The sequence below is a fragment of the Oratosquilla oratoria genome, chromosome 30, assembly GCF_046742065.1.
Source record: "Oratosquilla oratoria isolate Oo_2021 chromosome 30, ASM4674206v1, whole genome shotgun sequence".
Taxonomy (NCBI): Eukaryota; Metazoa; Arthropoda; class Malacostraca; order Stomatopoda; family Squillidae; genus Oratosquilla; species Oratosquilla oratoria.
The window spans coordinates 5,321,260-5,347,327 of record NC_134806.1 but is presented as its reverse complement, the minus strand read 5'-3'; the positions used below and the strand labels follow the sequence as shown (position 1 = coordinate 5,347,327).

General features: G+C 40.4%; 1 protein-coding gene across 3 annotated transcripts in view; it reads right to left on the bottom strand.

Moving 5' to 3' along the window:
- Positions 1–26,068, bottom strand: part of Tbc1d8-9 (TBC1 domain family member 8/9) — a 57,712-nt gene that overhangs the window by 7,219 nt on the left and 24,425 nt on the right. Inside the window, exons 14-23 of one of the 3 annotated variants that reach the window (XM_076212505.1) lie at positions 24,156–24,359; positions 20,471–20,729; positions 18,676–18,791; positions 16,638–16,765; positions 10,439–10,645; positions 8,944–9,141; positions 6,139–6,298; positions 4,259–4,390; positions 2,039–2,188; positions 931–1,007 (exon numbers count right to left, since the gene is read on the bottom strand). In XM_076212505.1, coding sequence (XP_076068620.1) covers positions 931–1,007; positions 2,039–2,188; positions 4,259–4,390; positions 6,139–6,298; positions 8,944–9,141; positions 10,439–10,645; positions 16,638–16,765; positions 18,676–18,791; positions 20,471–20,729; positions 24,156–24,359 — 1,631 coding nt within the window. The remainder of the gene's footprint in view (positions 1–930; positions 1,008–2,038; positions 2,189–4,258; positions 4,391–6,138; positions 6,299–8,943; positions 9,142–10,438; positions 10,646–16,637; positions 16,766–18,675; positions 18,792–20,470; positions 20,730–24,155; positions 24,360–26,068) is intronic. The other 2 variants (XM_076212506.1, XM_076212507.1) reach the window with 2 other exon arrangements.

Here is a 26,068-nt window from a genome sequence, read left to right as displayed (position 1 = left end):
CAAGTGCAGTGTCTTCAGCAAACAACTGGCTTATCTCCCACTTTTCTCCATTTTCTTTATCCAGCTCCAGTCCCCTGCACATTACCCTTGCATTTACCTCTCATACCATCCCATCCATATACATATTGAACAGCCACGGTGACATGACACATCCCTGGCACAGTCCCACCTTTACTTCAAACCACTCACTCCCCAATTCTAATTCTAATAAGGGTCTACTAATCTCGTAAAAACTCCTGACTACCTTTAACAGCTTTCCCCTGATCCCATATACTGTATCTGCAGAATCTCCCACGATGCCTTCCTGTCTACCCTGTCATATGCCTTTTCCAAATCCATAAAGCCAACCCCCCCCCCCAAAAAAAAGAAAAAAAAAAATTCCTTACCCATTGCTAAACCTTTCTTACATAGCTGTCTTATGCTTAGAAAGATATGAGAATCTTGTTCATGTTTTTTCATTCTCATCATCTTCAAACATTTTAACCACTTCGGTACAATGGCACCTACGAGTGGGTACTCGAGGATAGGATACCAGCATCAGCATCATGATTATATATATATTCTTTGTAGTTGTACATGAATTATCCCCAGATTCTGTGAACTGGTTTGATTACATTTTATGTGTTTATTATTACATACATACATACATATACCAAGGCTTTTTCCCCCTTACAAGGGAGGTAGCCAAAAAGGAAAAGGCATAAAATCATTCCCATACTCATAGTAAAAGAGAACAAGTAATGCAGCAGTGACTTTATATTTCATAATGCGAATAGTATGTTGCATCGTACATTTGGCAACCGATGCTGCACGCAAGAATTTGATTCGTACTGAAGTGGTTAAGAATGACCCCTGAGCCTGGTTGTTTCCTTCTGTGAACCTACTGGGTAAATTATAAAAGACAGATTACTCGAGTACAGTAAGACTCACCTGGGCAGAGTTCATGCTTTGGCAGGGTATCAGATCTTTGTCACGGCCCACCTCTCCTGTTCTTAACAACAACGTACCTAGTGGAAGAAATACAGATATCAACCAAAGCTGTCCAATTTTTAAAACATTAACTTAGGGATTTGTTATACTTAGAAAACCATAGACAAGCTTAGGCACTTACCCAGGAATATAATACTCATCCATGATAAAATGCACATACTAAACTCATAATATCCATATTTTGCCATACACTTTACAGAACAACCATGACCAAATAATGCAAACTCTTCTTCAATGAATATAAGAACAGCTACTGGCCACCTATTTACTCAAAGCTAAGTTCCACCATTAATAATAATACATACATACATACATATACCAAGGCTTTTTCCCCCTTACAAGGGAGGTAGCCAAAAAGGAAAATGCATAAAATCATTCCCACCCATTCCATCCCTAAATAATGATACACACATATACTAAGGGGTTTTTCCCCTTTGCAAGGGAAGTAGCCAAAGTCAAAGGCATAAATCCACTCCCATCCATTTCATCCCCATATACTCCACTCCCTTTCACTACCCTTCCCTCCCTCTTTTCTTGGCTCCTCCTGGATGATGGGTCATCCCTGCATCTCATCCACTGCCCTGGATCAGATGCATTGCAGCAAGATACAGCACAGCCACTTCATTTAATAGGTGACCTCCCCTCTCCATCCCCTCATGCAGTAAAAGAGAAGATGGGGAGAAATCCTTTCAGGCTGCATCAAAATACCATTCACACATACTCCCTAACAGCACCCCCATCCCCTACTCACTCCCTTCCATGCATCACAGAATCATCTATACAGAACCACACTCACCCCATATGCATATATTTTATAAATTTTTTCTCATATCTTCACATAATTTTTAGCTTTCCACTTTCAATCTCAAACCAAAATCTACTTCAGACTGGGGGTCACCTCCATTTAACCCATGATTCTAAGTGTCACATACATTTACAAATTATATCTGTTACTTTCGAAGAACTCAATTGCAATTACATTTCTGCTTCACAAATAACTATCTGTTCTGTCAACAATCTGTTGAAACCCCTCATAAAGGTTACTCACCCACTCTGGACAAAGCAGTAAGTACTTGTTGATTGTTGACACTGCAGAAGAAGCTATACATGGACCTCAGCATATTGATGAACTGTTCTTGATTGATTGTTGGGAGTGTGTCATTTTCATACCAGTTAACTTCATTTGGCTTTGCATATGCTGGAGAGAGAACCAGAATTTTGTAGATATAAATGAAGGCCCTTTTTTCAGTTTTCCACTACATACATACTTCAAATCTTTTCCCCCTTATTAGAGGGATTGCCGAGTAAAAGTACAAGAAATAATAATAATAATAACAACAATAATAATAATAATAAAACTCCTCCTACCCCATCTTGGAGATGAAAAGTTAATGTTCCCCCCCCCCCCACCACCACACTGCTAGTTTTCTATGACTACTATATAATTAACTTTTTGTTGGAGGAACATACAGAGTGCAGGATCCCTGGTCCTGTCACTCCATTCTAATTAGTCACCTTTTACACATATGGAAACACGGTGGCTGAATTCCTTTCTCCCCACCACAGGGGGATCCAGAAAAGGTAAAGAACTGGGTAAAAGAAACATCATAAAGGAGACAGCTGTAGTACAAAAGTATCATCATTCCTCTAAGATATTAAGACAACAGGGCATGACTCACAGTAGTAGGTTTAAATACATACCCGGTATACCAAAAGCTCTTTCCCTCTTACAAGGGAGGTAGCCAAAAAACATTGCTGTTTTATTGATGATATTTTTCTTTGGGATACTCCAATGATACATGTATAGGGGGTGGGTTAATTTTCTAGTTTTTCATGGTTTTTACTTTTCACATTTGATTGTTGTTTTCCCATCTATTGTATTTTTGTATTTTTTCGTTTCCTTCTTGTTTACTTGTTTTGTGATATCTGTTTGGTTGTAGCAGTTCTTTTCCTTGTTTTGCAAATTTTTTTTTCCACCCTTTTTTCTAGTGTTGCTATCTTTGGTGTGCAGCTGGGGTTGTAGTTTCCCTTTCAACCTCATGGAGTATATTTCTTACTAATCTTCTAATTGGTCACTGCAATCTTTTCTACTGTTCTGTTTATCTGTGGCAAAGTACTCCAAGTCTTCCATTTCTTCTGTGTATTATTACCAATTTTTACCAATTACTATAAATGTTCAATCTTTCTCTTCATGAGTGATCTCCAACTTATAAACCAGAACTTAACACCAATATTCTCACATGTTGTCCATTGTCTTTTAGTACTTGTTTAGTTTCTTCTGTTTTGTTGGAGAAGGGTAAGCTGTTGTATTAGAAATATGAATGTACCTTTGTGTTGAGTGTTGTCTTCCCTGATTGTGCATTCAGTGATTCAGAAGGTCCATGGCCTTCAGGTAACTGGTAACTCCCTCTGGGCAGGACCATATGTCACTCGGGATGATATAATGTGTTGTTGTCTGGGAATTGTTAGTGTGGGGCATTGTAATATTAGGCATTCTGTGTTCTCTGTGTGGCGACTGCATCTGGGGCAGTTTGAATCTATGGCCTAGGTGAAGGTATCATGAGTGTAGGTGTGCTCATGTGGTTCTCGTCAGATGTGGGAGGGATTTTTCTGCTAGGCTTAAGTATGGGGGTTGTTGTTGGAGTACTGAGTTTGGCAGCTAAAAGTGCTTGTTTAGTATTCCAATTGTGTAAGTGTTTTTGTGTGGATATTTTCTGTGTTATAGGTGGTAGGCTGTTGTAGGAGTTTGAGTAATATGCACCTGGTGTAGCATTTTTGTTGAGTTCTGTTGGTGGCACTTGTGAAATGTAATGTAACTGAAGATGGGTAGTGTGGATTTGGTGTTAGGTCAGTTTCCTGTAACAGTGCTAGGTGTATGTTGTGTTCATGTTGATGAAAAAATGTGTATGAAATTGGCAGTTGCCAACAAGTTTATAAAGATAAACACCAAGTGAGCCTTTATCTGTATGTTTCACTTGTTACAGCGTACTTGATAAAGCTTTAACGTGCAAAACATCATACAAATAGAGGCTCCGTCCTCACGCGGTTATTTTGATAGATGAAAAAGTGAAATGAAACATTACTAGCAAATATTGATATACATATACACAGATATTTCTATATAAATAAACCAGTAGCCCTTTTCTTTTCATGTGTAATAATTCTATTTACTTTATTCAGACTCAGAACAAAAACAAGGATAATCTGGGAAACAAAAATCTACTCCAATTTCCTTCTTGACTTTTCATATCACTAATTCCTAACTTACCTCCATCTACTTGATGTCTGCTCTCCATATGTGTAGATCTGCTGGGAGACTCCTCCTCTAGACCATCAAAGTATTCCTCAGCCTCAACAGCAGCCTCCTCTTCTACCTCCTCTTCAGTGTCTGATTTTTTTCCTATCAAAAGAGTTCCCTCTGAATTATTTAACACAAAACAAAATACAATCTTTTAATAATATATTCAGCCATCTTCTTAAACTTCAAGGCTTCTCTAGACGACTTGTTTTGTAATCAACAGGAGTAATGTCCCAAAAGACAAATTTCTATATTTTCTGTGAGTATTCACCTGAATGTACATACACAAATGACTTTTTAATGCTTCATAACTAGCTGGACATTATGAACTTGTTCTTAACCCCTTCAATACGATGACGCCTACGTAGGCGTCATGAGGAGCAAGTGGGTACGCAAGGATGCCGATGTCGGTGTCTTGATTATATCTATTGTCGTTGTACCTGAGTGACCCCCATACTCTGTAAACTGGCTTCATCATATTTTCTATGGTTATCAAAATTCACGGGTGAAAGAGAGAACGAGCAATACAGCGGTGACTATATTTTTTATAATGCGAGTATTATGACGCAACATCGCACGTCTGGCAGCTAATGCTGCCCACGAGATTTTGGCCCGGAGTGAAGGGGTTAACCTTTCACAATTCCTGAGACTTTTCCTGACTTTTGACAAAATTTCTGTACATATTTCAAGGTGGTTAAAAGTTTTCACACTGGCATTTGCCTAATCATAAAGTACAGGATTGGAGCAATGCTTTTATAAGGGATCCTGTCTCATGCTCTCCAATTATTGTAATTGATTTGAATTCATGTACACTTCCATTTTGGGCTGTAACACCCTATTCTCCAACTATCATATCCCCTTGTAAGGGCGAAAAAGCCTTTGGTATATGTATGTATCATACCTTCTAGGTTATTCCAAGTGTTTATGACTCTGTATGAAAGTTTTTCCATGATCTCATGAAGCCTTTCCATACCTAATCAAGAGGCAATCTCTGTCAAAATAATCCACACCTTTCAGTGATCTGAACAACATAATCAAGTAATCTCTTTCTCTTTGAGCTTTTAGTCTCTCCTCATATGGCTAAGCCAGGCTGGCAACCAATTTGGTTACTGCCCTTTGTATTAATCTTGCTTATATCTTTCACTCTGTTCAGGGACCATATCACATATGTATATTCCAGTCTTGGACCAATTAAAACAACTGCTGGACTCTACTGTGGTGGACAGACAGTCTAGGGAACGACAACAACAACTGTGGTGGTGCTGTGATTTCATTCATTGCGTCTTACCCAAGCAGTGTGGTGGGGAAGAGATGACTTTTCATCTATGAGGAGCTAAGATAGGGGAGGAATGAATAAACTTTAAGACAGATGTGAGATGGGAATAGGAGGTTGTATGCTCTGATGGAGCCACCCTCCTTACATGGAGTAAAAGGCCTTTTGGTGTATGTATGTAGGTCATCATATGAAATAGTTTTGGTGTTGTACACTGGGTATAGTGTGGGGAGGTCATGTGTGAACTAGTTGAATTGTAGATTGCTTCTGGGGTTGTTTACTATTCTCGTTAAAACTCTTGACTGCTCTTGCAAGCTTTACTCCTATCCCATATATCTGCAATACCTCTCAAAATACTACAAATTAATTAACCCATCCACTATACATGGGGTTTTGCTCAGCTAAATAAAACTGCCCAGTGATAGCCTGAAAATATTAACAAAAACTAATGGCAACGAAAAGATTAACTGGGAGACTTAACCTTCTCACTATGTAGGTTTTCTTGGCTGAATAAAATCACCTAGTGGGAACCAAAACAAATTAACTAGGGCTAAACAATGAGAAAATACAAACTAACCTTTTGTACTGCCCAATGGGTCTTCCATCTCTGGTGGGTAAAAGAGGTGTATATAGAAGAAAAGGCGAAGTTTTCGTGTGAAGTCCCGCCCACATAATACACCAAGAATCCAGGCAACATTGCGGAATGTTAGCTGATGTGTTCCATCAATATCCAGCATCTGTCAGAATGAATAATGTCACGAGAGAAATAATTTTTGTACCAGCAACAACTTATCTTTCTCCCTCTAATGAAGCCCCCCAAATCTAATTAAGATCATTTGGCATTAACCATAATACAGTGAGAGTCTTTTAATACAAAATACAGAAGCCTTTGACCTCCAAGATTACTAGAAATCCCAGTTTATCAGGCATGTACCCTGAAGATCATCAAAATCATACTAAAATTGAATAATGAATTATAATAATTGTGCAGTTTGCTATCATTTGTTATTCATATAATTCAATTTTTTTTTTAATTATATACAATTATAATTGGCAAGTATCATCAGTATGCCGCCATTCTCCACTCACCCCTATCTCCCGCTTTCTCCCTTCATTGCTCCACGCCCCGTTCACCCTATCCATCTATTTCATCCTCAGTCATTCCCTCAAGTTCACTCTATCCACCCCTGCTTTCCACAACTCTTTAACTAATCTTTCTTCACTCATTCTTTCCATGTGTCCAAATCATCCCAATATTTTTTCATCAATCCTATCTGCCATCTCTTTTTCCAACCCAACTCTCCTCCTCACCTCCTTGTTTCTTACTCTATCCAACTTCATAATCCCTACCACAATTCTCAGACATTTTGTCTCAAACACATTTAAACTCTTTCTCTCTTATGTTCCATGTCTCTACCCCATATAATGTTGTTGGCATAATCACCCCTTCATACACCCTCCTCTTAGCATCCATTCTCAAATGTCTATTTCTCACTGCACTTTTTAATCCCCCAAGGCACTAACTTGCTTCTTTCAATCTACACTTGGTATATAGATATATAATTGATAAGATGGATAAGGCAATGAATGGGTGTGGGATGGGTGAATGCTTTGATCTAGGCGCCCTTCTTATCAGGGGCCAAAAGGCCTTTTTGTATTTATGCATATCTATATGTACACAATTGACCCAAAAATATTAAGAAAGGAGGGGTTGTGTTTTTCTTGATTCAAAGAAAAATGCTAACCACTGCTTCTTTAGGCAAATAAACCAAGTGTTAAGGGGGTTGCCTCTCATTTCGGTGAAAAATATTCAATTTTGTCAAACTTCGTGTGTGAACTGGTGTGGTGTCCCTGAACACCGCGGGACTGGTTTCCAGACGTATAACGCCACCCTTCTCAGGTAATGGCGGGTTTAAAGGGCCAGAAATTTAAAGGTCCGCCCATCAGCCACGCCCCTTTCTTTGCTATGGTTTGTTTTCCTTGTATTTTGTCATTTTTTGTTGTTGTTTTTGAGAACTTTATACTCTGATATTGCTGTACGATAGCTTGGGCAGTAGTCACCACACTCAGTGCGATCGAAAAAGGGTTCAGCGTATGCGTGCGTCATTTCTCCACGTGCTGTATCCTGTTTTATACATTTCTTGTTTATAGATTCACTACTCCATAACTAAATATGTCAGATGTGATAGTTGCCGAAGTATTTTGCTCCATTCTGAACCTGAGAAGTGCAAGAATACTCACCTTAGCAAAGGGATTGTAATGCATGTGTACCATTCATTATGTGAAGGATATGGAAGGTTAGGATTGTCACGATTCTCAGCTGGCATGGGTACAAAAGAAATGTAATGAACATCTGCTGCTTACTTCCAAGAAATGGTCAAAGGATTATATAAGTAGATATGTGCATTTGATACTCTTTGGAGGTACTTTTATGGAGTAGTGAATATATAAACATAAAAATGCTATTTTCTCAAAACTAGCTTTTCGCACAAAAGTAACTATAACTTCGTGTGTAAATGAGCAATTTTGATCTTGTTGGAAAATGATCGTGATACTTATATCTAACAAAACTAGTAAATTCATTCTTAACCTACTTGATATATATTTTTGACAATTTTTTAAAGTTGTGATTTTATGTTTTTTTCTTTTTTATAATTTGCTGTAAGGCTGACTTTCTTTTTCACTTATAATTACGAGTATACTAGTTTAGGTACATTTGGATGTCTACTAACTGTACACCAAAAGAAATTATTATTCTCCTCATACTTTTGGAAAAATAAACGTTATTTAAAAAATAACTCAAAATTGCAAGTAAATCGTCTGTTGAGTAAAAATTTCTCAATGGATTTCAATGAAAATTCTGTCACAGATGCATCCCATTTCCCTGCACATTGTGTTAAATTTCCATTGTCTTACATAAAAAAATAAGGTTGGGAGGACCGGAAATGCATAATCCGATCGAGCAAATCACCGAAATGAGAGTCAACCCCCTTAAGAGTTGTTTTACATTTCATTGAACAACACAATATCTCTTCTATAAGTGACTTGTCCAGCCAGAAGGCTGTTGCAAGTTTTCCTAGATAAAAGTAGCTTGAGGGGAGCAGTCACCTTCAAATCTCATCTGTACCCCACTTCATTCATGCATCTTATCAATTCTTACTTTTTACCATTCATTACCCCAATTATAGTCCTCAATCATCTCCATTCCACTGCTTCCCATTTACTTTTCTTTCATGCAATAATCTATCTATATATCAAAAGGCTTTTCACTCACAAGGAAGGTAGCCAGCCAAGGCATGCACCCAACCTAGACACATCCCACACCCATATGTTTTGACTATATAAGAATAAAGTCATGCAGTAACACCTGTATAAAACATACATAAAATGTGCTTGTGCAGATATCCAAGGCACGATCCCCTTTACTCCAGGGCACAAGTGCCATGAAGAGGTTCCTGTACGTCTCGAAGCTAACCAGGTAGCCATCCTGGTTTAATGGATTTCCCATGTTCCCTCTCTGCCGTACCTCCTTATCTTCACCCCCAAGAATCTGCTCACCACGGATGTAGATCACTAATTCCTGAAAAAAAGGAAAAACATTCAGTACGCATTTAGCAGCCTCGTACTATGATACTGGCTGCATAGTTACATGTAGTCAATATTTCAATTACTTCGGAGGCAATCTACAGATAAGTCATGTAGCATTTTTCTACATTTGGAGCAAACCTCTACTAACACAAGAATGTTGGTTTATATTTTTATATTTACTTTCATTTCTACTGTCCTCTTTAAATCTCTATTCATCATTCTTAGGACTCAAACTCTTCTTATACCCCTACAGTAAGGAATATGAACTCAGACACCATGTCCCCAGAAATGTTGTAAAAAGTAAGTGTTGATGATGATATGGTTTAACGTCACAAACTCCCCCCTATCGGAAGGCTAGGATGGTGCCCCTCACAGAGGGCTTTGTAGCATGGAATTTAATGAACCATGCCCTTGGTTCAACTTTGCTGGTGGCAGGATTCGAACCACCATCCCCTCGACCTTCACCGCAAGTAACGCTCCCTAACCCGCTCAGCCAGCGAGCTTCCAAAAAAAATAATAATAATAAATAAATAAATAAATAAATAAATAAAAAATAAGTATACGGGGCAGAATATGGGGACCCTAGCTGTATCTTTCTCCTCCCACCCATTCCACTCACACTCATTCCATTCCCATCCACCACCCTTTCTTCCCTCTCATCTTAGCTCCTTGTGGATGACATCCTTATATTCTGCCCACTGCCCTGGGTCAGAAGCAATGCACCAAGACACAGCACATCCACAGCAAGGCTGCTTCACTTAATCAGCAACATTCCGTCTCCACCCCTTCATGCAGAAAAATAGCTGACAGGGGAAAATCCCTTCAGGCTACATCAAAATATCTTTCATACATAATCACTCCCTACCTCCCCATCCCCCACCCCCTCCCTTACTTACATCATAGTCTCATCTATACACAACTATTCTCCACTCATCCCTATCTCCTGCCTTCACCCTTCCTTGCTCAACAGACATTACCCTCTTCCTCAATGCCCTTTTCACCCCATTCACCCATCTCATCCTCTGCTGTGCCCTCAAGTTCACTCCCTCCACCTCTGCCTTCCACACCTCTTTTACTAATCTTTCTTCACACATCCTTTCCAAGTTCTTTACAAGAACTTAAAAGAGCCAATAATAAAACCAAACATTAATTAATTGAAAGCCAAGTATGACAAATGGAGACAAAGAAATGGGATCACATGAGTATAGCTTTTTTCCTATAAATTACAGTTAGGTAAATACATGAACCAGTTTTAACACACTATCACTGTGATGACTATTTCTTCTCACCTTGAGATCCTGTTCTTTGAGTGTGCTCTTCCCTTCAACACTCCTAAGGGTGTTCCTCATGACTGTGTCTTCCAGGGACTGCACAACTCTCAGACGATGCTTCACCCGAAGATGTTCAATTGCATAGTTGGTGATGAAGCCAAAACCCTTATAGGCCTCATCAATTAGTTCAACAATGCTCACATCATCCAGCTGTGGGGTAGATTTCTACTCTGAATTACAAATCTATACACTTGTACAATTGCACTTATAATTACATAGAAACAACACAAACTGCAGCTAATTACACAATTCCAATCTTAACAAATGGAAGTTTTAACCACACATGGCCCAGTATTTATCAATTTTACCTGCTTCTTTGGCTACCTCCCTGGTAAGGAGGAAAAATCCCTTGGAATATGTATGTACCTGCTTCTTGTTTTACAAGTATGAAACAAGCATTTGATAGATTTCATAGTTGATGAAGCCATAATCCTTGAAGGCCTCATCAATTAGTTCAACAATCAATCAATCAATCCATTGACCAGATTTATCTTGCAGAAGACACAGTTCCCAGGTAACTAGCAACAGCCACCAGACTGACAAACAAGTCACTCAATGAAGAAATAATGTGTTGTCTGGGTATGGCTACGGTAGGGCAGAGTATGATTGGGTATTTGACGTCTTTTGTGTGATGACTGCATCTGGGGCAGTTTATCTCTTGTGGTCAGGTCTATCTTAAAAATGGTATTCTCTTAGTGCTGGATGAAAGCCTGAACACAGTCATGCTAATGTGATTCTTGCGTCTTTTTTGTGGGTCAGTCTTATGGTGCTTGTTCTGTAATCCAAGTGTGAATGTGTTTCTGAATGACGTGTTGTATGGTGCTGGTGGTTGGTTGTAGATGTTATGAGTAGCATGCTACTAGTGCATTTTTTTTTGCTGTTATTACTCTCAATGCTTTATTTTGTAGTTTGTAAGGTGTCTATGTTTTCTTGACCCTAGGAAACCATGATATGGAAGGACAAACCTCACTGACACAGGGCTAGTTTAGTAGCTGCTAGTGCTAACAACTTATAAACTACTTCTCTACTTTCCCAATGTCTATTGAAAGTTAGTAAACTTGCCACCAAACTATGCTAGTGTCAACACTTGTTTGCCAGGCAAAGTTAATTTGCAGCTAGCACTAGCAGCTGCTAAACTAGCTCCTGTCAATATAGCCAAGTGTGGTTCTCAAGAACTGTTTGCAGACAGTCCTCAGGCCTTTATACAGATCTCTCCAGGAAGATACTTTGGGCTGTTCTCTGTGTTGTATTGGTATGGAAGTGTTTCTATGTCAATGGCTGCAAATAATAGATGGGAGCAGTTGCCAGTGTCAGTTCTCAATGTGAAAAGGTATAAGAAATATCAGAAAAATTGATAGAAAGACCCTGGGCCCAGTCGGGGACTGAGTACCAGACCCTCAAGGATGCTCCTCCTTATGGAATTTATGGGGTAGATGGGTTTTGAAAATGGGCAGCTTCACAATCCATCTTGCAGGACCATTATGTATCTATCATTGGCCCCTGTTTAATCAATTGGAGATAAAATTCAAAAGACCAATGTTAAAATTAAATTAGGACTTCAGATCCTGTACTAGTGTACAGAAAGTGCCATATATTTCAGCAGGTAACATACACACATACCAAAAGGCCCCCTTCCAGACATAACTTAGTCAAAGCACACACCTAACCCTCACCCATCCTACACCTATCCAAAACCCATTTCTTGTCACTTCTATCTAAGCTCCTATTCCCCACTCACTGTTTGGATTAGAGGTACTGTAGCATGACACAGCACCTCCACAGCAGGACTTGACAGCCTTATTTGGTTTACTTCCACCATTTCATTACATAGCAATCCTTCCCCCTTCATCCACACATGGATTTACAGATCTGATGTGAAGAAACTCCTTTGGGAAGCATTATTTTCTCAACCATTGACACTCTCCATTTACATGTCTCTACACCTACACCTTCCCAGCTTGACAGACATTCCTCTTGCACCCAATGCCCCTTTCATCCCATCCATCCATCTCATTCTTGGTCTTCTTCTCAAGTTTACTCCATCCATCTCTGCCTTCCATACTCATTTTGCTGGTCTTTCTTCACTCATTCTTTCCATATACCCACACCATCCCAATATTCTCTGATCAATCCTATTTGTCAGCATTCTTTTCATCCCCAATCTCTGCCTCACCTATTCTTTTCTCATTCTATCCATCCTTGCAACCTCAACTATAATTCTTTAACAATTCACCTCAAACACATTTAAGCTCTTCCTTTGTGCATCCTTTAAATTTCAAGTCTGCTCTATATACTGTCAATGGCACAATCACCCCTTCTTACAGTCTTCTCTTTGTGTTCATCCCCAGATTTCTATTTCTCATGACACTTTCCATTCTCTCAGATATTTACTTGCTCCCCTTACTCTATAAAGCACCTCCAACCCAACTCCTCCATTCCCTGCTATATGTGACCCTAAGTACTTAAAAGCTCTCCACTTCTTCCAGCCTCTCCTTTTAAACTTAACTCCAGCTCACTGCCACCCTCTCCCTTTGTTTACTTCATAAATTTACTTTTCCCCAAATTTACTTTCAGGTTCCTCTTTTCATATACTTTCCTAATCTCCACAACTAACTCCTTCTATCTCTCCTCCAACTCAGTCATTAGCTCATCACCCACTTCCTCCCACTCTCACTTACCAGCTCCAAACCCCTGTTCATCACCCTTCCATTTACCTCCCATATCACTATATGCCTTTTTTTTTTTTGGCTACCCCCCCCTGTGTAAGGGGGAAAAAGCCTTTGGTATAGGTATGTATGTATCATTATATCTAGTTAAATGTTGATAAACCATGGTGACATTACATTACCGTGCTGCAGTACAACTTTCACCTCAAGCCTTTCACTCTCTCCCTCCCCTACTTTGACACACACTCTACTACCTATCTATATACCAAGGGCTTCTTCCCACTCATAAAGGGGATGGCCAGTCAAGGCATGCACCCACTCCCACCCATTTCACTCCCATCCATCACCCTTTCCTCCCTCTCATCTAAACTCCTTGTGGATAAAGGGTCATCCCTATTTCCTGCCCACAGCCCAGGTCAGAAGCAATCCAGTCTTTAAGACACAGTATATCCACAGTTGGGCCATTTCACTTACGTGGTGACCCTCCCTACTCATTTCCTCATGTGGAAAATTTAGAAAATAAGGAGAAATCCCTTTGGGTTGCTCTACTACTCACATAAAAACTTTTTACCACCTTCAACAGACTTCACCCATCTCACTCATCTACAAAATATCCCATAAGGCTTTTCTGTCAATCCTGTCATACACTTTCTCCAAATCCATAAAAACCTAAAAGATATCATTACATTTTACCAAAAACTTCTCATGTGCTTCATTCCACCTATCTTTTTCCTTTTAATCTGATATGTACCATATCTATGTAGATAACATAATATTTAAGGCATCCAAAAATTCATTTGAAAGGGGGGCAACAAGCATGATATTAACACAATGACCTTAGAATTCTACTCAAAATACCACTTCATTGGTTCCATAAACCCCATGCTTCATCTTGTGACACCTTTTTAATTTATGAGTATGGTGAACTCCTGACTAAAATCATACTGGTAAAGCCTACCAGAGATGGTGACCAAGCATTGAAGGCAAGCACCACAGGAAATGTATATGGAAATAAGTCATTCAACAACTTTATTATACTACTATTACATACCTCACTGATAACATAGGGACAACTCAAACAGGTAAATACATACATACATACATATACCAAGGCTTTTTCCCCCTTACAAGGGAGGTAGCCAAAAAGAAAAAGGCATAAAATCATTCCCACCCATTCCATCCCTGAATACACTCCACACCCCTCCACCCTCCCTCCCATCTGAGCACCTCCTGAATGACGGGTCATCCCTGCACCTTATCCACTGCCCTGGGTAAGAAGCAGTGTCGCAAGACACAGCACATCCACAGCAAGGCCGCTTCATTAAATCGGCGACTCCCCCTCTCCATCCCCCCATTGCATAAAAGGAGAGGATGGGGAGAAATCCCTTCGGGCTGCGTCAAAATTTGCTCACACATACTACCTCACCCCCCATCCCCCTGCCCATTCCACCTCATGCAATCACATCATCATCCATATACAACCATTCTCCATTCACCCCTGTCTTCTGTCCTCTCCCGTCCTTCCTCAACAGACATTCCCCTCTTCCCCAAAGCCCCCTTCACCCCATCCATCCACCTCATCCTAGGACGTCCCTTCATGTTCACTCCCTCCACATCTGCCTTCCATACCTCTTTTACTAGTCTTTCTTCACTCATTCTTTCCATGTGTCCAAACCATCCTAATATTCTTTCATCAACCCTATCTCCCAGCTCCTTTTCCACCCCTGTTCTCCTCCTCACCTCCTCATTTCTCACTCTATCTAGCCTAGTAACCCCCATCATACTTCTCAGACACCTCATCTCAAACACATTCAAACTCCTTCTCTCTTCCTCTCTTATGTTCCATGTTTCTGCTCCATACAGTGCTGTTGGCACAATCACTCCTTCATACAGTCTCCTCTTAGCATCCATTCCCAAGTGTCTATTCCTCATTACACTCTTTAATCCACCAAGGCATTTACTCGCTTCTCTCAATCTACATTCTACCTCCACTTTCACTCCACCTTTCCCTGCCACATTTGCACCCAAGTATCTAAAACTATCCACTTCCTCCAGTTGCTCTCCCTTAATACTCACTTCCAGTCTACTGCCACTTTCACCCCTTGTACATCTCATCACCTTGCTTTTACCCACATTTATCTTTAGCTTTCTTCTATCACATACTCTCCCAAACTCTGCCACCAACTTCCTCAATCCCTCCTCCGATCCTGCCACAAGTGCAGTGTCGTCCGCAAACAACAGCTGGCTCACCTCCCACTTTTCTCCATTTTCTTTAACCATCTCCAATCCCTTGCCCACTACCCTTGCATTTACCTCTCGCACCACCCCATCCATGTATAAGTTGAACAGCCAGGGCGACATAACGCATCCTTGACGAAGTCCCACCTTTACCTCGAACCACTCACTCTCTCCATTTCCAATCCTGACACAAGCTCTACTACTCTCATAAAAACTCTTGACAGCTCCCAGAAGCTTTCCTCCTATCCCGTATATCTGCATAACCTCCCACAGTGCCTTCCTGTCTACCCTATCATAAGCCTTTTCCAGATCCATAAAAGCCCAAAAAACATCCTTCCCCTTTCCTATAGCTTTCTCACATATCTGTCTTACTACAAAGATCTGATCTACACAACCTCTACCTGTCCTAAATCCACACTGTTCCTCACCAATTACTCCTTTTGTTCCTCTCCTAATCCTCTCAATCAAGATCCTCCCATAAGCCTTCCCAACTACACTTAACAAGCTAATCCCTCATAAACTACTACATTCACACTTGTCCCCTTTTCCCTTGCAAAGAGGAACATTAACTATTACTTTACTACTGGTAATTCACTCAAGTATTTAATTCACTGTATTGATCTATCATGACAGTGATCTTTTGGTGCTCACTAACCTAAACATTATCACAGATGGTTTGATAGCTTGGGATCACCTTATGCTGACAACACGAGTTAAAAACATGATATTTAAATTGAAATTTGGGCCTTGCCTTATCCAATGAAATATATGGTAATTTATTTGAGTATGATATATAATTTCAGTGGTTAGTTGTCTTATTTTATTAAAACTTATCACTCTGTATGGTAGACAACCCCCACAGGTGAACTTATGATAGACCCTAGGGCTGTTGGCCAGTTCTTTTCTACCACAATAACATGGCCAGCCTTTATCCAGACATACCCTGGTCTGGGTGGATTTACGGAGAGTTTTTCTGTAAAGGCAGTGTGTACATGGAATAGGAAGGTGTTGCATTCATTTCATTTGTGTTGTTTGAATAAGACATCAGGCATGCCTGGCAGGGTGTAACTACATGTATGTTCAAAGCCTTATTGCCAGTATTCACTTCCATATTTATCCTGAGATATACACTTGGGTCTTCTGCACATATAGCAAGTGCATTACCTCTTAGTCTTCCACAGCTCTGCACTAATGCTAATTACCCCTTCTGTAATGTATAAATATATAACAACAAAAGCTAAAATATTACAAACCTCTTCAACAGCCTCACTCTGGTGCGAGCCGGAAGGTGATTTTCTTCGTCTAAATGTCTGCTGTGGAGATGAAATAGTTCCTAAGAAGTCTGTTAGCACCATCATTGTCTCGCCTTCATCACTACAACCTGAATGATAGTTCACTAATTAGGAACTCTATCACACCTACACCTTATAGTTACATTGTGAAACAAAACTTATTGGTGTTCTCTGATGTAGAAAAAATAAATACCTTGATAAGTAGACATTCACTGTCAATTGACTTCACATTTTTCCTCAACACTTTAGGACATACATGTCAGTATATTTCTTGCTAAATTGGATTTACAAACTATGAAATTTAGAGGGAAAATTTATATGGAATAACAATAATTGTTGCTTCAAACTGAATTGAGAGGAACCCTGCAGCCAAACAGTGGCTGGCAGAGGTCCTCAGGCCCTCCTGTGGCTCTGGGAAGATGTATTGGACTGTAGTCAGTGTTATATTAATGTGGGACTATGTCTGTCACCAGATTATAAAGGTAGGAAGAGAGTAATCACTGGTTGGCAGCTCTCATGTGAAAAGATGGAAAAAATCATTGAAGCTGTTGTAGAGACCATAGGCCTGGTCCTGAGACCAAATGTCAGCCACATGGGACTGCACCTCCACATGGTGGTTAGGATATTGACAGGTTTTAAAGATAGGCAGACAATTCCCCCGGACATCCCTTTTACAGGACCACCACTTGTAGGTACTAATTATTGGTCTTTTATATGAAATCAAAGGTTATGACTTTATTCTAAAAATTATACATCTATCTATATGCCAAGGCCTTCTTCCCCTTTATATAGGAGGTAGCCAAGTCAAAGGCATGCACCCATTCCCACCCGTTCCACTCCCATCCACCACCCTTGTTTCCCTCTTATCTTAGTTCACATGGAAGAAGAGTCATCTCTGTTTCCTGCCCACTGACTGGGTTGGAAGCAATGCAGCAAGACACTTCACATCCACAGCAGGGCCACTTCACTTAAGTAGCGACACCCACTCTCCATCCCCTCATGCATACAAAATTATACATACACATATATATCACTAAATGAATATAATATTCCCAAGTGCTTTTTTACAAAACAACTTTAAATATACATCTAGTGAAGAGGAGGAGGTTGAATGTTTCTCAAGTGAAATGTTTGAGAACTATGATGCACATTACAAGAATAGTGAAGGCGAGAAATGTGGAGATGAGAAAGAAGCTGTCAGATAGGGTACAACAGAGCACTATTGCTACGCTGCGAGTTGTTATTCCAACTCTCGTGGGTGGGGAGTTGGGTGTGTATGTGAGTGTAAGGTCACAGCATTACCCATAGATTGGTCATATATGAGCTCTGAGCTCAACATGTGATCCACATCCACCCCCTTCCATGCATCACAGCATCATCCATACACAACCATTCTCCACTCACCCTTATCTTCTGTCTTCTTCCTTCCTTCCTCAACAGACATCTGCCTCTTTCTCAATGCCCCTTTCACCCCATCCATCCATCTCATCCTCAGTCGCCCCCTCCTGTTCACTCCATCCAGCTCTGCCTTCCACACTTCTTTTACAAATCTTTCTTTACTCATTCTTTTCATGTGTCCAAACCATCCCAATACTCTTTCATCAATCCTATCTCCCAACTTCTTTTCCACCCGTGCTTTTCTCCTCATCTCCTTGTTTCTTACTCTATCCTAACATCTACCTTCCCCAAATCCATATATGAACAGCCTAAGACATCCTTCTTTGCCAAAAATTTATTGCATGTCAATCTTACTACAAACATTTTATCTATACACCCTCTTTTCCTAAACCCATACTATCTTTCCCCAAAACTCCCTCTGTTCATCTTCTAACCCTCTAAATTCACATCCATACACATTACTGACTACATTTAACTGACTGATCTTTCTTAATCTACTAATTCATATTTGTCCCTTTTTTCTCTATATACATCCTAAATAAACATAAACAAAACATAAAAAAAATTCAATTTGTCAACGTTGCATGAAATGTATACTTACTTTCTAATCTTTCCTTATTCCTGTCCAGAATTGCAAGAGCAACCATGAAGATAACTCTAGCTCCATCATAGAAGAAGCAGTCAACCACATGAACGGCTGCTTCAAAAGCCATGACACTGGAAAAAGTGAAATATTACACTGGAAGCTGGAGTATCAAGTTTTGTTCACACCCTTCAGATTTAGCATTAAGTCTTGGCCATCCCCTTGTAAGGGGGATTAAGGCCTTTGTGTATAGACAGACATATCAAAATGCCTTTTCACCTTTATAAGAGAGGATGACTGCATAGTATACACTCACTCTACACCCATCCCAAACCCATCAAAAACCCTTTCATTGCCACCAACCACCTTAGCATCTCATGAATGAAGGGACATTTGTCCATGTCCCCTGAAACACTTAGGTCAAAGGCAATGCAGGAAGACAACACTCACACAGGAGGATCCAACAGCAGGAGCTGGTTTACTCCCCCCACCACTTGATTATATATTAAACCTCACCTCAACTACTCAAAAAGGGATTAAATAGTAGTTTTTGTAGATTCAGGACATATAAACCTGGTGTAATTTTTTGGTGCACTCTACTGATTCTGCTTGTGTGACATAAAAAGATAGGTAAGCAGAGCTGAGGGCCAATGCACAGAAACATGTACTTTCATTTTCACGAAGTGTGCTCAGATAAGAGGGAGGGTGGAGGGGTGTGGAGTGTATTCAGGGATGGAATGGGTGGAAATTATTTTATGCCTTTCCCTTTTTGGCTACCTCCCTTGTAAGGGGGAGAAAGCCTTTGTATATGTATGTATGTATGTTCTATAAGAAGGATTTTGGTTTCTGTGTGCTGGTCTTCTATTGGGTGTGTTTTGATGCATCCTGTTATTCTCAATGTTTTATTTCATATAGTTTGCAAGCTATCTATGTTTGTTTCCCTAGCTGTTGGGAACTATACTGTGGAAACATAGTTGAGTATTTACATAATTGTAGTATAATGGAAAGGAGCAATGCCCGTCTCCCACGCCCCAATTTATTATACCTAGCCTCAAATTCACACATGGTTCCAACTTAGTCTATATCCTTGATTTCCAATTATCATATCTAGATTTGCATTCATGTATTGTTCCAGCTTGGGATATATCACTTTCTAAGCTATTCCAGGTATCTATGGATCTATATGGAAAATTGCATTTCTTCACATCCTTTAGATATGTAGTCTTCCTTAATTTGTTCTCATAGCTTCTTAAAGCACTCCTATCTTTGATCAAGAGATCTCTTCTGTCAATGTAATTTATCTTCTTTAGTGACCTGAATACTGTAATCATATCACTTCTTTCTCTTTGTTCTTTCAAAGCTGGCAGACCCTCATATGGTTTATCTGCCAGGCTAGGGGACCAGTTTGGTTCTCAAATGTTCGCACACTGTGATTTGAGTTTCCTTATGTTGTCTAAATCCCATGCTCATGGTGAAAATCAACAAGAAACTATATACCTATATACCAAAGGCTTCTTCCCCCTTACAAGGGAAGTAGTCAAACCAAAGGATGACAGGTCATCCCTGTATCCTGCCCAATAAACTAAACCTACTGAAATCAATCTTAAGCATAATCAGTGCAAACAAAAATTATAGTCTAGGAGAGGACCCCATCTGCAAAAATAGGTTTAAACCCACCTAGAACTGATTTTCATTAATCCTATCATTGTGTTTTACTTTAATATATACTCCAGCTATTGCTAGAAAATTTCAATTGAGGTAAACAACCTCTGCATTAAAAGGATCAAGATAAATACAAAATATTCATACATACCTTAAAAATAATGTCAGAAACCATGAAAGGGAAATGAGGGAAATCACTCCAAGCCTGGAAAGTGTAGCATGGAGAGAAGGCATGTGGTCCAGGATGAGGTCCTCTAGGACACCCTGATCAATGAGAGCGCCCACCACCCTTGTGTTGTAGTAGTCAGGCAGAAGACGCTCACACAGTGAAGCAAGGAGCCAGAAGGACTCTTCCTCACTGCAGTACACTAGAAGAACTGAAGCAACGATATTCATTGCCTGGCAATAACCTGAAACAAATGTTAACTGCATATAGAACTCCACAATCCTACCAAGGTCAAGGTTATAATATCTGGTCAAGGTTTTATATGAATTACATAAAAGTGGATTAACCTATAGACAATGGTTATTGTCTATCTACATATATAATAAAGACTTCTTACCCCTTATAAGGGAGGTAGCCAGCCAAGGCATGCACCCACTCCCACCCATCCTGCTCTCATCCATCACCCATTTATTTCCTTCTCATCTTAGATCTTGAACCCAGTTCAAAGACAATATTAGCCCATCAGAGCTACATTTCCAAATAGAGGCAAGGATGGTGACAAGTTCTGAAGCAAGACTTCCCCACAGACTCAAACTATGCACCCTCCATAGACAGCCAGATGAAGCACATAATCCATAACCTCAAGCACTCATCCACTTGTGGTCAAGATAATATAACATCCACCTAAAACACCTTGGACCACATGGAATATATGCACTCACCAATGTTGCAAAGTACAGATATTCACACAACATCAGGAAACATCCTTGAACCATCCCCATTCCTCTTCCACTCCTAGTTCTATTCTATCCTTCACTTCCTCCCACTCCTTTCTCAGTTTCTTGTACTCCTCCTTTTCTTTCTCATTTAAACAATTCACGTTAAGCACCTCCCTACCTTCTGTCCTTTTCCTCTTTCTCCATCTATTTTCCACTCTCAACTTACCTTCCACCAAAAAATTACCTGATATTCCCCCACTCTCTCCCCTTAACTCTTCATACTATTCTCCTGGTTACCACTATATAGTCCATTAACCCTTGATCTACCACCCTCTCCCATGTGTACTTATGCTTGGCTTTCTTCCTAAACACTATATTTGCTATCATCAACTCTCTAGACACATCTTCACCATCAACTCTCCACTCCAATTATTTCCTGGAAGTCCACACTTCCTACCCTAGCATTAAGATCTCCCAATACCACTACATTGACATTTCTCCCTAAACCCTCTATGCACTCATTTAAATCCATCCAAAAGCCTCTCTTTCCTCTACACTCTTCTCACTACCAGGCCCATATGCACTTATAAAAACCCACATCTCCCTTCCCAGTTTCACCTTCATCCACATTAACCTAGAAGAAACCTCCTTCCACTTCCCCACACACTTACCTATCTCTTCACTAACTAGTATAGCCATCCCTTCTCTCCCTTGTCCTCTCTTCACTCCTGAGATCCTCCCAACTACACTCCCAAATTCAAACTTAGGGTACTGGTTGGAAAACTCCTCCCAGTCCCTTTTATGCCTATACTTTTTTTTAGGAATGTCCCCCTTTGGGGCAACAGGGAGAAGGATGCCTGGTCCTATCCCTGTCTCATTTTTGTCACCTTATACGACTCAAGTGGAAATAATTGGTGGCAGTATTCTTTTCCCCCGCCACAGGGTTTGGCGAAATGAGAACATGAATATTCAGAGAAATGGCACAGGACAGTAACAAGAGTTGGGGGGACAGCATAACAGAGGGACACTCACAGTATAATAAAGTATCACCATTTCTCTATAAATAGAGACTTCCAGACAAAATGATGTGTGGCTCTAGTCCATAGGGGTATCCCATATTGACCCTAAAGTATCAGCTGCAAGCTACTTAGCAGCTTTTAAGCCCACAATAACCTGCAGCCAATACCCCAGACAGGGCATGTTGTGCATACTTCAAATAATTTTTCCACAAATTTTTTCAAAATTGTACATACATATACCAAGGCTTTTTCCCCCTTACAAGGGGGGTAGCCAAAAAGAAAAAGGCATAAAATCATTCCCACCCATTCCATCCCTGAATACACTCCACACCCCTCCACCCTCCCTCTTATCTTAGCACCTCCTGAATGACAGGTCATCCCTGCACCTTGTCCACTGCCCTAGGTCAGAAGCAGTGTCGCAAGACACAGCACATCCACAGCAAGGCCGCTTCATTAAATCGGCGACTCCCCCTCTCCGTCCCCCCATTGCATAAAATGAGAGGACGGGGAGAAATCCCTTCGGGCTGTGTCAAATTTTGCTCACACATACTACCTCACCCCCCATCCACCCTCCCATTCCACCTCATGCAATCACATCATCCATATACAACCATACTCCATTCACCCCTGTCTTCTGTCCTCTCCCGTCTTTCCTCAACAGACATTCCCCTCTTCCCCAAAGCCCCCTTCACCCCATCCATCCACCTCATCCTAGGACGTCCCCTCATGTTCACTCCCTCCACATCTGCCTTCCACACCTCTTTTACTAGTCTTTCTTCACTCATTCTTTCCATGTGTCCAAACCATCCTAATATTCTTTCATCAACCCTATCTCCCAGCTCCTTTTCCACCCCTGTTCTCCTCCTCACCTCCTCATTTCTCACTCTATCTAGCCTAGTAACCCCCATCATACTTCTCAGACACCTCATCTCAAACACATTCAAACTCCTTCTCTTATGTTCCATGTTTCTGCCCCATACAGTGCTGTTGGCACAATCACTCCTTCATACAGTCTCCTCTTAGCATCCATTCCCAAATGTCTATTCCTCATTACACTCTTTAATCCACCAAGGCATTTACTCGCTTCTCTCAATCTACATTCTACCTCCACTTTCACTCCACCTTTCCCTGCCACATTTGCACCCAAGTATCTAAAACTATCCACTTCCTCCAGTTGCTCTCCCTTAATGCTCACTTCCAGTCTACTGCCACTTTCACCCCTTGTACATCTCATCACCTTACTTTTACCCACATTTATCTTTAGCTTTCTTCTATCACATACTCTCCCAAACTCTGCCACCAACTTCCTCAATCCCTCCTCCGATCCTGCCACAAGCGCAGTGTCGTCCACAAACAACAGCTGGCTCACCTCCCACTTTTCTCCATTTTCTTTAACCATCTCCAATCCCTGACCCACTACCCTTGCATTTACCTCTTGCACCACCCCATCAAACTCTGCCACCAACTTCCTCAATCCCTCCTCCGATCCTGCCACAAGCGCAGTGTCGTCCGCAAACAACAGCTGGCTCACCTCCCACTTTTCTCCATTTTCTTTAACCATCTCCAATCCCTTGCCCACTACCCTTGCATTTACCTCTCGCACCACCCCATCCATGTAAAAATAATAATAATAATAATAATAATTTTTAGGATACTCATGTCCTTAATTCCATTAAAGAACATATTCTTACCCTTCAGTAGGATGCAGTATGCTTAAAACTATGCATAACAATGAAGGATTAAATAATGTTATTTCCTATGTCAACAGATAATCATGTCAAAGAATGGCCAAAATTTTCATTTCTGAAAAATTCTCCAGCTATGAACAGAATCTGGTAAATCTGAAATCCATCAAATGGAAGTGAAGTCCATTAATTCAAAGTTTGAAAGCACTTATCATTTGTCCCATTACAGATTAAATAAAACATTTACCAATGGCTGGGTTCCTCCATGCATAAGCGTACAAAACTCTTCTAAGAGCTGCAATCCCAACATCACTTTGGAAGGCTGGGTGCTCAGGAAGAGATCGATGAAGATCTCGCTCAATCTCATCATTTGCTTGTACACCTTGGTTCATCCCAGATAAAACTGCTCGCTCATAATATCTCGGATTTGAGACCATCTCATTTATGGCACCTGGAATGTAACAGGAAGGGTATACATTTATCTAATAATCATCATTCTACATTTAGTCTGGTTATGGAACAAATGGTCTCTTGTCAACTAGCTTTGCCATTACAATCCCATTATACTATACAGCTAAAAACTAATAGCTCAAATAATCCATCTCTCAAACGAACTTTACCAAATCTATTCACTCTAATGCTGTACAATTTAATTCAACTCAAGAACATATATGTATATCTCAATAGTCCTTTCCCCCTTCTAAGGGAGAAAGAGAAAAGCAAGCCATGAACATTTATTATTACCATCATCCTTATTATGTCATATTTCCCACATCCAGGGATTTAGACATTTGATTAAATGCTACTATCTCAACTTATTCACAGTATATTCTCCAATAGTATTCAATATTTCAAAAGCTTTCTCAACAAAACTTTAAGTTTTCTTCAGACTTCCTTAATTCTATCGTCCATCAACTCTGTAAACCCCTCTAAGTGCCTCTCTTCCTTTCTCCTCTATATGTCCAAACCATCTCATCTCTCAATTCTCAGAACCATACTTAATTGGTTCCCTTCACACCCTGCTGCAACTTCTTCACTGCTTATACCATTCAAGTTATCCCTGTCATTCAATGTAACATCTATCACATCTTAGTATGTAATCTAATCTATGAATCACTTCAAATGTCTCAGATCCCTACAGCAATGATTCTAAGCTAGCAACATATACCATTCCTATATATTTTTAATTGTAGCAATAAACACACTGACACACACCTGTAACTATTTGTGGTCACAAAATGGCAACTCAATGATCTGGAAAATAGTGCACATAATCTTCATCCTAAAACTCTTGTCTCTTCATAATTTAGTTGATAGAAAAACTTATCTTATTCAGAACCACACAAACGTACCTACTGCACAAATACATCACTCCCTCTACACTACATAGCAGAACACCCACACACACCAAGAAACATTAAAACTACACCCATAGACCTTTATTACACACAGATACTAAAGGTCTATGGGTGTAGTTTTAATGTTATTACACACAGATACTGGTCCTGGAGCTGCAACGTCTACGTCGTGGGACCACCCCCCAACCAAGAGTTGGGCCAAACAGCAGCTCCTCCCTACCACAGATAACACAACTGAAACCCAATCCATTCGTATCCGCACAGGCAACAATTCAACACTAACAATAGTTAACATGTACATTCCCCCCCAATCATCCCCCACAGTTCCAAACACCTTCAGACCTCAACTCAGCCAACTCTCTCCCACGTAGCTCCATTAACACACTGAAAGACAACACACTGCTGCATGCCAGACCCCCTGATATCCACCCTTCTGAATCCTCTCTCCCACGTAAGGACAGAGTCCACTTGGCCAGACTGCGATGCGGTCACCACCCAGCACTTCTAAGCTACCAGAAGAGGCTGGACGACCGTGTTGTGAACAGCTGCCCAGGATGTAACACTTCACCCCATACCATACAACACATAATGGAAGACTGCATTATACACAATCATGCACGCAAACAACACAACATACACTCTATAAAGGATTTGTGGGAAAACCCAGTTTCGGCTGTGGCCTTCCTTGGGGAGACAGGACTGCTCGGACAGACAGTCTAGGGAACGACAACAACAACAACAACAACAACAACCTACTGCACAGGTTTTGTGGTCATCTCGCAAAAAACAGGATATAAAATAA